The following is a 16,139-nucleotide window of genomic DNA, read 5'->3' as shown; positions in this document are numbered from 1 at the left end:
TCTAAAATATAACTGCATTGAGTCACCTTGACTTGTTTTCTAACGACATCTGTTAAAACTAATATTATTAAATGATGAGCATCCTAAGGCAGTGAAGAATAAAACACATCATGCAGATGTTCTCACATATTTATATCCAACAGCTGCTGCGAAATAAACAACCTCAAATGATATGTATAATTGTGAAACTAACACTAAGGATTGGATGAGATTAAGTTATTTCTCTTATCCGATCTTTCACTCTATGTAGTTGTAGGTAAGGCTTAGCTATTAATATAGAACAATATGTGTCATCCATTTAAATTCAATGCATATTGCAACATATGACCTAATAACATATTAGAAAATGTGAATGTTAGCTATAACAACGTAAACATATTAAAGTCTCATGTGAAATCTTTCAAAACCTTGAACTTTTTAAAATATCTTAAAGCTAAAATGTTGCAAACTTGACAGGTCCAGCTTTAGCTTTAAAGGTCATGGCCATTTCTACTGATCATATGTCCATTGTTGCGGTCTACTAGAATAGATTTACATTGTGCAATTTTCCAAACTCACATTGGTTTCTCTCACAGCATCTCTGTATAGTATGTGTATTCACTATCTGTCCGAAACGGCTTGTTGGAGCTCCTGCCCCCCTCCCTGTGAGCCCAGTGTGCTCTGATTGGTCGAGACGTTGCCGCTGTGAGAATGGGTCTGCTGAGAGCATTTCTCCGCGATCCCAACTCGTCTATTACCAGCGTTCAGGGAGCACTATGCAAGTCAATGGGGACTCCCTGTTAGTCAGCCTCGGGATCCTGGTGTGTTCTGGGGCAGCACAGACAGGTCTGTGTTAGAGTTGTACTCACTACAGGGTGTACTTTGAGGGTTTGTGACTCTGCAGACCGTTTAGATGCATACAAACCTTCATAACACACAAGGGGACGGACGGGTAATAACCGGAAAAGCCTGACATGGGACCTTTCACTTCTATCAAGATGTCAATGAAAAGACAACAGCACCATTGTTCGTTCACCTTTCATAAAAATAACCCATAGTCTCAATCAGTACGTTAAAGTTGCTTTAATTTCTTTTTTAAAACATTTATTCCAGGCTGAATGATATCATTACCACAGTTTTGACATGTACATCATTAATATCTTAGTTAAACCATCAGAAAATAAAAACAGCCATAGAAAACATTGTTTGTCCGTCACATCTGGACAGGAGGTGTACTTGAAGTCCTGTAAATACCACAGACACACACACACAGCTGACTCTTACACATGAGCGTGGGCCTTGTTTTCCATCCAAAGCTGACTGCGACCGGGTGTTGAGATCCCAGAAAGCTCCACACAGGAATTCAAATACAACTTAAAGTCAGGTGTGCAGATTACACTGGAATAGTTTTATTAAAACATTGCAAGACAGAGTCATTCACCATTAATAAGAGAGGAAACCCGCTGCTCTTGCCTTTAATCTCCTACAAAACAGCTAGCTAACATTTTATCTTTAAAGTTGGATTTTTACAAGATAAGAGAAAAATAAAAAACATGTTGTGATATGAAGTGTTGTAAGAGTTTAAAAACATTATGAAAGGCTATTAATCAGTGACTAGTCCACAGATCTTAACACTGTTTGCATTTATGGTGCAAAAAACACTGTAAAGTACTAGACCATCGGTAGCATTGTTACCATAACATGGATATTTTCTTTCTAGTAAAATCACACATGTAAGATTGTCTCGCCAATACGAGAAGTGGTCATTGATTAATAACATTAAAATGCTGTACAGGAATAGTGGTTGAAAAGTGTTTGAATGTTCACTGTTATTTACCAGGTTTCTCTGAACAAACTACATCACCCATAATGCAGTGTGATGTCACAGCTGTGGGAGGGTGTGCAGTCACTACAGCTCGACGTGTGAATGTAAACAGGACCAAAGTAGGGAACGATGGATTTTTTTTTAAAGAAACCAAGTGTGTTTTGAATGTCTGTACAGCATGTGTGTTTCGATGTGTGTGCATGAGGGCATGCGCCTGTGTAGAAACGACTCCGGCTAGATGCGAGTCACACACACTGACCACTGTACTTACACACAGCAACACTGAGATAGAGCAACAGCCAATGATGTCACACACACGGCTTCACAAATACACTTTTTATACACGACAGAGTTTTAGAGCGGGAGGGAAAACCACTGGCAGTGCGTTTCACTTCTCCAGCTCGCAAAGTCACCTTGAAGAGAATTTGTGCTTGTGGGTTTAAAAAAATAAAAGACTACTGGTGGCAAAGAGGTCAGTCCAAGGTCACCAGTTAACAAAATAAAAGCACAGGAAGAAAGAAAAGACAGAACACGACTTGGTCACAGTATCACATCCTGAATTCAGCTTATGATTAAACATTAAAAAAAACACCCACTTTCCTTCAATTTGTAACACTTTGATGTAACATTAATAATCAGGGACATGATGATCAGGATCCACGACACCATTCCAGTCATAATGGAAAGCCGTTTCCATTCGACTGCTCTTTTTCCTTATGTTATCCCTGAATGAAAAGGAAACATTCAAGTAATAAAAAGGTTTCCGTCGCCCCTCAGTCCCGATCGTCGACTGGCGTACATGGCACCTGGCAAATGTGTAGTCGCAATATTTCTTCAGTGAGATTTATTCCATTTCTGTCCATTGTCTTTCTTTTTCAAGTGTCTTTCCTGTCCCTTCTTTTATTTACAGTCAGAGGGAGAACATTCCACGTGACTTTTTCCCTCTTATTAGAGACACAAGGAGGCAGTAGGAGAACAGGACAGAATGAAGGCATCCCTCGTTATTCAGAGTTTTTTGGCACAGGTTGAGCCTTCGTGTGTCTCTCGCTCCACAACAGCGTTCCCTGGCTCAAGTTCATAATGCGTTGCTCGACACGTGAACTGCTTTCGCACGGCGACACATCCGGAGAGACTTTTCGAGCTCACGATTCAAGTCTTAGTTAGATGACAATGTTCGGCTAAAGAGAAAGTGGTGGTACTGGTTCTACATCAACGTGGCTTTCTATTTCACTGGCTTATTATTTATACAGATGTGTGCTTCTATTAATGTGTTCATTTGTGTGTGTTCATTTGTGTGTGTTCATTTGTGTGTGTGTGTGTGTGTGTGTGTGTGTGTGTGTGTGTGTGTGTGTGTGTGTGTGTGTGTGTGTGTGTGTGTGTGTGTGTGTGTGTGTGTGTGTGTGTGTGTGTGTGTGTGTGTGTGTGTGTGTGTGTGTTAGAGAAAGATACAGCTAAAATGTCCATGATAAACACGCAGCACACCAAGTTACCAGTAATGATTCTACTTCTCATGACATCAGAGTAAAGCACACGTTTACTATTTACAGGTCTGTACAGGGTGTGTGTGTGTGTGTGTGTGTGTGTGTGTGTGTGTGTGTGTGTGTGTGTGTGTGTGTGTGTGTGTGTGTGTGTGTGTGTGTGTGTGTGTGTGTGTGTGTGTGTGTGTGTGTGTGTGTGTGTGTGTGTGTGTGTGTGTGTGTGTGTGTGTGGTCTGCATGTGAAAGTGTCTCAATAAGGTGGGAGCGGTCTCCACTGGAGGGCAGTAAACGGATCCCAGTAGAAGGGGGGAGAGAATTGAAAAGTAGAAGAAGAAACTGCCAAGGCGCTTCAGTTGCTGTGCATTGTGGGTAATGTAGGCTCATCCATCACAGCAGTGGTGGAACGAGCAGCTTGTGGTTTGTCGTCTTTCTTGTTGTGCTGATGAGTTGGACCTTGTTATTGGCTGTGAAACTGGAGTTAGGCAGTACCGGGTGGTTGTGGTCTCTAGTGGACCGAGGACTGGGGTCGGGCGGTGGGGTGAGGCCGGCTGCCCGGGTCCAGCTGGTCGTTGGGGACGGAGCGTCGGTTCTGGTCGGGTCGGTTGGTGGCCAGGTACTTTGCTCTCATACTAGAGGTGTACTGAAGACATGGAGGGCAGGGAGGAGAGGGGGGGGGTAGAGGAAGGGTGGTGGGGGACACAGGGAAATATGTCGGGAGAGAAGACAACCACGGGGAGAAAGTGGGAAACAATTAGACAACAAAAAAAAAGCAAAAGAATCAAAATATGTATGGGTTAAAATCAAACTGAATAGTAAAATAAGTAATGTAGAAACAGTTCAAAGGAATAGTTTACCCACAAAATGACCATTTGTATATTAATGACCCACTTTGTGTTACCCTGAATTCTTGAAGAAAACAGTTTCCTGTCACACGTCTCCTTAGCGAACAGTACGAAATAGGATTAGAGCCACATTCTGACTTCTTCTCAGAATGCTCACTTCAATCGGAGAAATACAAAAATAATCATTTTTGGTCACATTTAAAAGATCCCTCAAAAAGTTTCCTCCGTTTTTGGATTCATTGTGTACCAGGGAGGACGGTGAGGGAAACAACATGTCCTTCGAGAATTCAAGGAACAACAGGGTAATTAAAGTAAACATGGTCATTGTGTTGCTGAAGTATTGATTTGACGGGTAAACATGAACATCAGATCAATAATTGTGAATGGTTGTAAGTGTTAGCAAGACACAAATAAACAGATATACAAATAGATAGATATACAATAGACAGATAGATAGATGGATAGATAGATGGATAGATAGATAGACAGATAGATAGATAGATAGATAGATAGAGAGATAGAGAGATAGATGGATAGATGGATAGATAGATACATAGACAGACAGACAGACAAACAGATAGACAGATAGATAGAGAGATGGATAGATATATAGATATATAGATATATAGACAGACAGACAGACAGACAGACAGACAGACAGACAGACAGACAGAGAGATAGATAGATAGATAGATAGATAGATAGATAGATAGATAGATATATAGATATATAGATAGAGAGATAGATAGATGGATAGATGGATAGATAGATAGATAGATAGATAGATAGATAGATAGATAGATAGATAGATAGATAGATAGATAGATAAATAGATAGACATATAGACAGATAGATATATATTATTAGATTGAGATAGGATTATTACGAGAGGCGAACAAACACAGACAGGTGCAGCAGAAACACGTTGACCAGTCATTTGGACAGCCGGGGTTTGATCAACACAGTCATTGGTTATATTACAGCTGATTAGGTCTGGATGGTGTTATTGTAAAATAGCAGATGTGGTTGGTTTTGTCAGTGGTTTGTAGTTAGTGCTCTAGTTCTGATGTAGTAGGTTAGCCTGGTATGAGTTAGTGGTCTCTTATGAGCACCTGGCTAGTTACTGTTGCAGGTCGCTGACGACGGGGAGCTCTCTGGACCACCGATTGGTCGACAGCTCTGCCTAAAAAGGATGAATCGTGGCCATCTTGGTGGCTGCTCGAGTGCAACAGTGGAGGTGGGAAACGTGTGCTCCTGTTACTGTTTAATGGTGAAAGGTGAGGGGGCACAGAAACAGAGGACACACACACCTCGACGAGAAAATGCACACATAGACAGACTGTGGGGACAGGGGGGAGGGGCAGGACGTTTAGAGGGTCGGGCTCAATTTGTTTCATCGTCACTGCAGGGCTCGGCCAGTTGATGAGGAGAAAGAATTGTGTCCTAGAAGGTTTAATATTAGTAGATTTGTTGTAATTAAGTTAGGTAAATCCACAGTTCTGTAGCCCCCGAATGTTTACAGTTCTGCATGGAACCGAAACGCACAGCTGCGGGCCGAGCGGCAGGCCCAGCTGGGGGCCCAGCGGCAGGCCCAGCGGCAGGCCCAGCGGCGGGCCCAGCGGCGGGCCCAGCGGCAGGCCCAGCTGCGGGCCCAGCGGCACCTCGTCAAAGCAGGAATAGTCGCAAACAGTTAAAACACGAGGTGCATTTGTGGCAGTATTGTGTCTTTTGGTGTGTACGAAAAAGGTACCAAAAACATCCTTTCAGGGTCTCTGAACAAGTTCTCCTCACATGACCAACCAGACTTTATACATCAGAAATAGAGGACAACTGTGTGTCTAACGTGACTCGACAAAAACACTTTTGATGCAAGTGCAAGTCCTCAAAAACAACAGACGTCTTTTCAAACTTCCAGTTTTCCCAGGCTGCCAAAATGACCTTCATACGGGCTCCATGATCACGGACTACTTTGAGCACAGAGGACACTTGCAGTGGTGTAGGGATAGGGCACTACCTTCCAATATCCACACTAGCACGCTCTAACATCAGACGTGAGTACATTTATCAATACCATGCTTCCTCAGTTACTTTCTGAGATGATAAAAGGCCGTTGATGTGGGTTCTGCGGTTTTTTATATCTCCCAGCTGCACTGTGGGTATTGGAAGATAGTGGAGGGAGAGTGTGTTCTAGAAAGTGTGCACTTACAGAGGGTGGAGGGGACTCCCTGCCAATCAGGGGGGTGTTCTCACACCGAGGGTTCTGAAAGTTTGCGTTCTGGCTCCTGCATTATAGAATCAGAGGTTACTGCATGTGGTGCTCAGGGTCCAGCTGATGTCCCTCTGTGGCCGGATTAACGACTCCATGATAAATGGCCTCGATGGTAATTACAAGTCAGGGGCTTAAGTTGGGTGTTTACCATAAAGCCAGGGGTGAAACACCTCAGTCCAACACACTTTACATTCTTTCTTAGCCCTTAGATGCATAAGTGGGTCTTTTTAACCCTTTGAGGTGGTTTTCTTGAAGTATCTTTGTAATTACATTTTTTTATCATTTCATATTCCAGCTATTCCTCAAAAAACATGTTTTGGAGATCATGCCATTCAAATTTTAAATTTAAATTTTAAGAAATAGTAGTTTTTGTATTTCTACCCCAAGCTTCCACAAGTGGGTCAAAAATGACCCGCATGCATTTTCTCTGGAATTTCGTTTTTTTTTCAAAATGTAAAAAAAAGGTCTAAAATTATAAATAGTGAAAAAATAAATATAAAATATTTCTAGTGTGAACCAAAAATATAACACTAAATATCATACAAGTGATTTTTCTCAACCAAAATTACAAAAATATCATAACAACACATTATTCTAAGTCCTTTTAGACCCACTTATGGAAGAGTGTAGGGTCCCGTCACTCGTGCATCTAAGGGTTAACAATGACAAAAGATAAACATGAAGTCTAACAAAGGGACACTGGCTCAGTGAAATTGTATTTTTATCAGCGTGTGTGTGTGTGTGTGTGTGTGTGTGTGTGTGTGTGTGTATGTATGTATGTAGTGTGTGTGTGTGTGTGTGTGTGTGTGTGTGTGTGTGTGTGTGTGTGTGTGTGTGTGTGTGTGTGTGTGTGTGTGTGTGTGTGTGTGTGTGTGTGTACCCATAGCAAATATGTAAAAATAATGTATTGGTAATTTCCAAATAGTAAGTGACTATGTCCTTAATGTCTGGCATTCTATGTTGAACAGTCGAATTGATCCCTGATGGCGACAGTCAGAGAGCTACAACCCTTCGGTAAATATGATAGATGTGTCTGAGCATGAATGTAAGTGAGGCTTTACTCAACGGGAGAAGCTTTATGTGACTTTCTGGCTACACAGGAGGATATACATCTCACTGAAAGCCTTTAACATAGTCATCAGTATTATTATGTATGCAGACCTTGATCATCTCCTAAAGCATTAAAAACATGGTCCTCTATTGGTCCAAAACCTCACAATGCCAAATGATAGGCAGTGTCTGTTTTCTTAACCCTGGCTGCAGAGTCAAAGATCTCTTTGTAGCAGTAAGCAGCACAAAGTAGTAGATTTGCTCACAGCTAAAGCAGGCAGTGGCAGGCTAAAGCCAATAGCTGTATTATGTGTTGTGTTCAGAGCAAGCACTCCTTTGGCAAACCGTAGCAAGCAGGGTGAAAGTATGAACTTACGTTAATCTTGAATCTGTTTGTTATGCTTACATCGTGGACTGAAACAGGCAGCATTGTTTCTCTATCAGCATCACAGGGAAAGCTAGTGAAGGGTTGTAACTCGCTGAGTGCTGGTAAAGTGTCCTGAGGGATGTGCTACAGCTATTCTAACTTAGCGTATTGCAGGCAGTGACCGTAGCTATGCTGCTAGTCTGGGTCAGGGGGGGGGCAAGCATCAGCTACCTATTGCAGGAAGTGTATTGATCCTGCTAGCCTCCAGCCAGCGGTGGGTGCTAACTCACATGTATTCAGTGACGGGGGCATTGCTGACAGTGTGGGCGGTAGCGGGCAGGCTAGCTTCGCTACCGTAGCTGGAGCCACAGCTGTAGAGACTGGGCATGTGAACGCGGTACAGGTTATCGTGCACACCGCCCCGTGAGGCGCCCGACTCGTCCTCTCCGTCTTCCTCATCCGTCCTTCAATTGGTCAGGGTTAGGGCAGGGCACGAGAGGGCATGATGGATAACGGGGAGGGGGGTAGAGGGGAGGAAGATCCGAGAGAGACAACAGAGTGTAAACAAGTGAAGAGGAGGTTAGGAGAGGGGGAAGGTGTGCTATGTGGAGTCCTCTGATACAAAACACTGGGTAAGGCCATGCCTCCAGCGCCAAAGCAGCTGAACAAGAAGAAAAGGAACATGGGCAGCATTCATCTACAACACACGTCCACTACAAGTACATCAGGGTCTCTCATATCACTACACAGCCCGGGTGGACCCGTGAAGCTGATGCTTGGGTTTTTACATTATATTTAACAATACAAAGGTAAAGAACTCTTCAATATTCTAAAAGTTGTCCTAGTATGTAGAAACATGCAGTATTTGTTCTTCATGCAGTCATTCTCTATTGAAATCTCTTCATAATTACTGTCCATCTCAATTTGTCTAATCTGAATCAAAGTTAGATTACTCTCTTTCAAAGTACTTCATGCATCACTGAGCGCTCCATGAAACTTAAAAGCAAAAACATCAGGGAAAAAAGAGATAACATGGCTGGTTTAGGCAAAACCATTTTCAGACATAAAATGGTCAAAAATGTAAAAAATAAACGGCCAGCAACGTAACAGAATGAGGCATCAAATACGATGTGTGCTGATTTGGAAGTTGGATCTCTGGCTACAGAAATGTACTGGCTTCTAAAATGTATAGGTCAACCACAGAATACATGTACGTGTGAACATGTAGACCCTATTTTCAAGGCTATTTTCTTTGTTGTTTTTGGGAGGTCTATACCAGTTGTACCAATATTAACAAACCCACATGAGGCTGGTAATGTTTCAAAGAAGTAAAGATGGCGGGAGGACAGATTTGGTTTATTGGAATATCCTACGGTATTTTCAGACACGTACTGCGGTGACTGGCCACCAGGTGGCAGTGTTTCCCTCAGGAAACCAACAAAGAGCTAATCTGTGCAGTTTATCAAGCAGCCGGCTGCAGGACAGTCAGGCTAATATGCAGCTGACCCCATGAGCAGTTACTTCTGCTCAAATCGGGGACATGATGGATTATTGTTTAACACCTGCTGAGCCACGCATTAGCATTTATTGGTAATTCACACCGAAAAACCGAGCGTAAAAACCCACTATTGTGGCACAGCTGTGTTTAATGATTACAATCAGAGTGAAAGTCATCAGTCTAGAGCTCTTGCACTGATGTTCGCTGCTAATTATTTGTTTGAATGGCTGAATCGGAACAGGCTGTTTTTATGGGACCATAGGGTCGTTTAATTCCTCGATATCCACCATCATTCGCTGAAGCCCGAAGCATTTCCAAATCAGGACAGGGAGAGAGGAGAGAGGGACGGAACAGAAGGAGGAAGTGGGGCACAGAAAAGAAAAACAATCTAACACAAAACTGGAGCTCCAAGTCCACAGCGAGGAAAAGCAAAATGAGAGATAAGTATAAACATGGAAACAGACAATCAGCCAGACTGGCAGTGCTAACGGTAAAACAAAGAAAGCTTGCAGAGGAAATGGTGCAAAGACAGGCAGGAGGACGTACAGAGAACAGCTCAGGAGGCAAACACACTTAAAGAATGACATGCATGGCACTGAGTGGATTCGTTATGGCTCTTTCCACTGTCTGCAGGTCGTAAAGTCACGTTAACCCACTTCCAAGTTAGAACTAGTTACATGTTAGATGTTAGTGTTCAGATTAAGGATTGTAAAGACGTGTGTGTGCTTCTCAGAGAGACTACGTGTGTATATGTGTGTGTGTGTGTGTGTGTGTGTGTGTGTTACCTCTTGCCAGGCCAGGTATGTGGCACACTGCAGACGATGGAGGAGAACATCAGAGCGGTGACGAAGGAGAAGAGAACGAGGTAGATGACGCCCTCCACGCCGTCGTAACACAGCCCGGTCAGCGCCTGAACGTAGTCCTGCACGGAGAGGAGTCTGCTGTTTAGAACGGGTTGGAAGTGACGAGTTGTTTCTTTCCAACGCGACACACGGACTGACTCACCATGTGAAGGCTGCGGCAGTCCACCAGGGCGGTCAGCTGGTGGAGACCGACCTCGGTGGAGTTCAGCACCGACTGGATCTGCTCCAGACTCCCCTGCGCATCAAGACAAATGTACTTTATTCATCCCGATGGAAATTGTAGTGGCAGATACGTAATTGCACGTATTTGATTGGCTTTATCAGGTGCTCAAAGACGCGTTGCAGTGGGAAAGATAAACAAACAAAAAAGGTAAAAGGTGAATGAAAATCGAGCTAATAAAACAACTTTTAGCACGAGGACACAACATTCATCAAAAATATAGTCCTCACACACACACCAGATAAACACGTGCCCCTTTTGTAACTTCCACTCTCATCACGCTCCCACTAAAGCAAGTCCACTCAGCCGTGAAAATAAAGACCTACACATCATTGCGCACACACACACACACACACACACACACACACACACACACACACACACACACACACACACACACACACACACACACACACACACACACACACACACACACACACACACACACACACACACACACACACACACACACACACACACACACACACACACACACACACACACACCTTGGTGTTGGCATATTCACGTGTTGCTGATCTCAGTAGCTCTGCCACATCATCCTGCATCTCCACCAATGCTTTGTGACTCCCTGACAGCCTCTGCAAAACACCACGGAGACACAAGAGACAAACAGACACACACATATATATATATATGTTTTAGTTATGTACAGTACTTAGTTTTTAGTTATGTACAGGACTCCAGAATGAAAGACATATATTACACAAAAGCAGAAAGAAAGCCCTCTGACAACACGGTGAAGTTACCTGCTGGAAGGGGTTGATTTGGCCAGGGCTGCACCTCAGGTAATACTGCAGGATATCTGGGAAACAGATAGAGATACATATGAATAGAATAATAATGATACATGTATTTACAATATACAGTAGAATTAAATAAATAATAGTAAGCTTTATTTGTATTGCACTTGTAACACACAAAGTCAAATAACCCTCATGTAAACAAAGGAAGACCAACATGTCGCTAATGAAAGCAATACAATACATCTGTTTTCAGCTGTTGTTTGAAAGTGTCTACTGGGTAGCCTCTCTGATATGTCCCGGTATAGGGTTTCCAAAGTTTGGAAGCGTAGTGAATAAAAGCTCATCAGCCGTGTTGTGTTTGGGGACTTTAGGATCCTTTAACACGCCTGCTGAAGAAAGGCAAACAAGACCCAGGCTCTCCAATGAGGCTTGAGTTAGCAGTATCACTCAGGCATATCTGTGTGTGTGTGTGTGTGTGTGTGTGTGTGTGTGTGTGTGTGTGTGTGTGTGTGTGTGTGTGTGTGTGTGTGTGTGTGTGTGTGTGTGTGTGTGTGTGTGTGTGTGTGTGTGTGTGTGTGTGTGTGTGTGTGTGTGTGTGTGTGTGTGTGTGTGTGTGTGTGTGTGTGTGTGTGTGTGTGTGTGTGTGTGTGTGTGTGTGTGTGTGTGTGTGTGTGTGTGTGTGTGTGTGAGAGACAGAGGCAACATCTGTGCGCTGCAGAGCGGAAACGACTGACAGCCAACAGGACTCATTAGATAAGAGTGCACGGGGGAGGGAGAGGAAGAAAGGGAGTAATTGAGAGGTAAAGAGGGACATAGAAGGATGCAGAGAGAGAGAGAGAGAGAGAGAGAAAATCTAATAATGATCCTGAGAGAAAAATCCGTAATGTGCTCTGAGGGTTTCATATGTTTGTTTTGAACATTTGGGACGGGCAGGATGAGAGCGAGAGGCAGCAGAGCTGCTGATGCATTGCAGTCAGCAGAGGGAGGAAGAGCTTTTAGATACCCAAGTGTCACTCAAACACCATCCGCTCGGATTCACACATATCATACAGACCACACACACTTCCTGCTTAAAGGAGAAGCCACATGTCAGGGTGAGACCCAAGTGTGGAGGCTTACCAATCATATTATTTCCTTGCTTCTTCATGGTCCAGTATTATAATACATACTTTATCATCACAAATTATAATATGTGTTGTCTTTCTCCAGCAGAACCTAAAGCCATCCCCAGTTGTCATAGAGATGAGTGGTTGTGAAATAGGAATGGTACAAAGCTTCTTGTTTCTTTTCCCTAAGCAATACTGCACTGTTTGATCTCTTCAGGCATCTCACAATACTTGAATTAAACAAAGAAAAGAGTCTATTGTCGGACATGTTTAACCTGTAAGAGGTGTTTGCATGTCGACACTGCTTTCTTATACGATTCACGAGCTTCAATGCTTTGGAAACCCTGCTTTCTGCCGCGGTGTGGAGTCTGTCATTTACCCCCAGATGACGTACATATGAGCGGTTGTGAAAGACAATGGCAATCTTATGGCATACTGTACTGTTTTATGTCTTCAGGCATCTAAAAAGACGAAAATAAAACAATCTGAAAAGGATAAATAGTCTATGGTTTGGCTCTCAGTGTTTGGAGGAAGAGGCCGCATTGTTTTGATGATTCACTCCGAGTGTTTTGGAAACCCTGTTTCATATCACAAAAACCTAAAGAAATGTGTGATCGCTGGTTCTGTATTTTATAGTCTGCGTACCTTGGTCGATGACAGCGTTTTCCTTGGTTACCCTGGTGATGTAGGTATCCGGGGAGACGCAGAAGTCGCTGGCTGACTGTAAGAGGGTGAGCAAACACACACACACACACACACACACACACACACACACACACACACACACACACACACACACACACACACACACCACACACACACACACACACACACACACACACACACACACACACACACACACACACACACACACACACACACACACACACACACACACACACACACACACACACACACACACACACACACACACACACACACACACACACACACACACACACACACACACACACACGACCCATCAGCCTACAGTACACTGAGAACACGCTCGCTCGAGCGGTGGGAAAAAGAAAAAAGATTACATCACTGCGGAGCTCTGCGATGTTGCCATGGTTACACTTACAGCAGCGACAGCCAGTTCCATGCCGAGAGACCCCCAGCTGATTATCAGAGTCAAAACACCCAGCAGACACACTCTATGGGACACACACACACACACGTCGTTAAAGTGAGCAACATGAGGTGCTCTAACACACAGATTCAGAGTGTACAAAGGACTCGGATCGTCCAATAGGAGCAGGTTTAGGAGAGTGATGTAATGTAGATTACCCAATCAGAGTGCCTCTGGAGTTGCGTATCAGGCCGAAGAGCACCAGGAGGCAAATGAGTACATCGAACAGCAGCAGGCCGAGATACCCCAACCACCTGTAACACACGGTTACACAGCGTTTAGGACACACAGGGGATCTCACAGAACTGAACCAGCTGCTAATGAGAAGCAACACACATCAGCTGATTAACGCTTTGCCACACGCTGTCGGACATTCACGCACATCAGGGTCAAACTGAGAACGACATCACTAGCTCAATTGTATTAAAGGTTTTTGACTTACAGTATAAGGTATGAAAGTAAAACAATGGCATTGGTTTATTCACAGGGATTTGTAATATCTACTCTTTCCATTGTTTTAATGGTTTAATGGGTATTAACGTATTCATCACGCCAAAGTGGTTACATTTATTGTTTGTATAATACTGTATGAATAACCTATTTCTTTCATATTTAACCTTTACTTCACTAGGAAGTCCCTTTACATCAAAATATGGGATTCACCATTTTTGAAAAACATCTAATTGTGGTTATTATGATGAAATTAGATCATCATTAGATCATTTTTAAAACATAAAAATATATTTCAATCATCCAGGTGTGTGTTTCTTTTTTTAGATAATCTGTTACAAACCTATGTGTACGTTGGGACTTCTCCAAAGCACCACAACACTTTATTCCTAAATATATTTGATGTATTTAGCCTTTACCAAATATTGCACTTTCCTCCATTTGAATATTGTAAAAGTCTGAATTCCAATAATTGCGCAGTCCTAATAAAATCTCTTCTTCTTCGAGGTGGAGACCACACGTAACTTTGCTGATTCCCCCTCTGCACATCCAGCAAATACTTTGTATCTCACAAACACACATCAATACTTGTAAGAACTGACCTGTAAAAATCAAACGCCTCCGTCTTGCGGGCCAAGTCCTCCAGGGAGATGTTGGTGTTGGACCAGAAGGGAACGTCCACCATCAGCCGCACCAGCTCGTCCAGCTGTCCCTGCAGCTTCTGGACAATGGACACGTAGTCCGTCTGCTCCTGATAGGCCGTCTCCAGCTGCACCAAGCTCTCCTCCACCGTCTGGTTCAAGGCGAGGGCGCTGTCCGTCACCTGGATGTTCACAGGACACAGGAATCAGCTTTGATGGATCATATTAGCCAGCGTACACTGACACAATATATATATTTGTATACACGTTCAAACATATTTATTTGAAACCTAAACCGATATATGTATCTGCATATTGAAGTATGAATGCTTGTTGTTTGTATGTTGTCTTGAGAGACTCGATGAATCAGCCTACCATGATGACATATTGAGGCTGTCCAACATCATCTCTGAACCCGACCATGTCCTGAACAGTTCATATCAATTGTTATACATACAGGGTTCCACGATTTAAAAAAGTTAGACCGAAGCACTCTTTTGTGCACCAGTCAATCCTCAAAGGAAATACAGAGCTACATCTCAGGTCAAATGTAAGTCAAAGGGTCTTGGTTCTCTCCAGTGATTGTAATGTTATGCTAAATGTTCCCTTGTATCTTAAAAAGCTGTCCTTGTTGATGTTGCAAATGGGGCTGCTCTGATGCAATAAACATTTCAGACTCGCTCTGACAATGAAGTATCATCGCATCGTGTCGTATATATATATATATATATATATATATATTCCTTTTTTATTTGACATTGGTGCAGTGTCGGGATCCAGCGGGCCACTCACCAGTTTCTCCACCCCGGACACGGTGCGGTTGGCGTGACGGAGGGAGTAGGCCAAACGATTGGCCCCATCACTCGACTCCCCGTTGCCGTAGAAACCCACGGCAATGCCAGCGCTGGAGGGCAGAAAACAGGAAGTGCCAAGTGTTAACACAATGACTAATTCAACCATCGGATGGCATAAACGTAATCAATATGGATGAGTGAGTTCTCACATCCATACATGCACTCACAACAAGGGCCGAACAGTTTATCGTCTTTCTAACATCAACCCCATTGTCTGCTTGTGTGGCTGACTGTGGCGCGGGGGGTGAATGAGTGTTTACCAATCAGAGAGTAAATGGTTCGATCCCTAACCCCTGCACTGCAGTCAATTGGTCTAAGTGTCCTTGGGCATGTCTATGGTTTTGAAATGAATGGAAATAAAAACAGCTCAAAGGCTCTAAAATTGCAGTTACATTTTGAAGTGCAGATTTCTACTTCTACTTTCTTCTGAATGACTTTAAAAATCGTTATCATTCACTTTTTGGATGTTGGAAATCCTTTCCTTCCATTGTTTTTTATTTATAAAGCAATTTGTTATATTTTTTAAGTTTACAGAAAGCAGCAGAAAGGGAGAACTGTTTTTTTATAAGCAATTTGTTCATTTTTTGCAGTGTAATGGAAGCAGCAGAAAGGTAGAATTGAATACAAAAAATGTATAGCAAGTTATATCGATATTCAAAAATGTTACTGCATATTGTCCTCAGATGATGCAGCCCTACCTTATATATACAGTCTATGAGCCCTACACACACTGTAACGGATCAAGATGTAAAGTCATTAATATAGTTCCTCTGTTAAACAGCAACAGGGGGCGCTGAGCTC

General features: G+C 43.0%; 1 protein-coding gene across 2 annotated transcripts in view; it reads right to left on the bottom strand.

The window, feature by feature from the left end:
- Positions 1–1,037: 1,037 nt before the first annotated feature.
- Positions 1,038–16,139, bottom strand: part of ttyh3b (tweety family member 3b) — a 33,003-nt gene continuing 17,901 nt past the window's right edge. Inside the window, exons 4-15 of one of the 2 annotated variants that reach the window (XM_034087521.2) lie at positions 15,277–15,388; positions 14,446–14,666; positions 13,552–13,647; positions 13,346–13,418; positions 12,907–12,982; positions 11,159–11,214; positions 10,898–10,990; positions 10,314–10,406; positions 10,094–10,230; positions 8,101–8,274; positions 6,331–6,406; positions 1,038–3,922 (exon numbers count right to left, since the gene is read on the bottom strand). In XM_034087521.2, the coding sequence (XP_033943412.1) occupies positions 3,788–3,922; positions 6,331–6,406; positions 8,101–8,274; positions 10,094–10,230; positions 10,314–10,406; positions 10,898–10,990; positions 11,159–11,214; positions 12,907–12,982; positions 13,346–13,418; positions 13,552–13,647; positions 14,446–14,666; positions 15,277–15,388 (1,342 nt within the window). In that variant the 3' untranslated portion in view covers positions 1,038–3,787. The remainder of the gene's footprint in view (positions 3,923–6,330; positions 6,407–8,100; positions 8,275–10,093; positions 10,231–10,313; positions 10,407–10,897; positions 10,991–11,158; positions 11,215–12,906; positions 12,983–13,345; positions 13,419–13,551; positions 13,648–14,445; positions 14,667–15,276; positions 15,389–16,139) is intronic. The other variant, XM_071203602.1, reaches the window with a different exon arrangement.

The sequence above is a fragment of the Pseudochaenichthys georgianus genome, chromosome 1 (genome assembly GCF_902827115.2).
Source record: "Pseudochaenichthys georgianus chromosome 1, fPseGeo1.2, whole genome shotgun sequence".
Taxonomy (NCBI): domain Eukaryota; kingdom Metazoa; phylum Chordata; class Actinopteri; order Perciformes; family Channichthyidae; genus Pseudochaenichthys; species Pseudochaenichthys georgianus.
The sequence above is the reverse complement of the archived record's forward strand: the minus strand, read 5'-3'. Positions and strand labels throughout refer to the sequence as shown.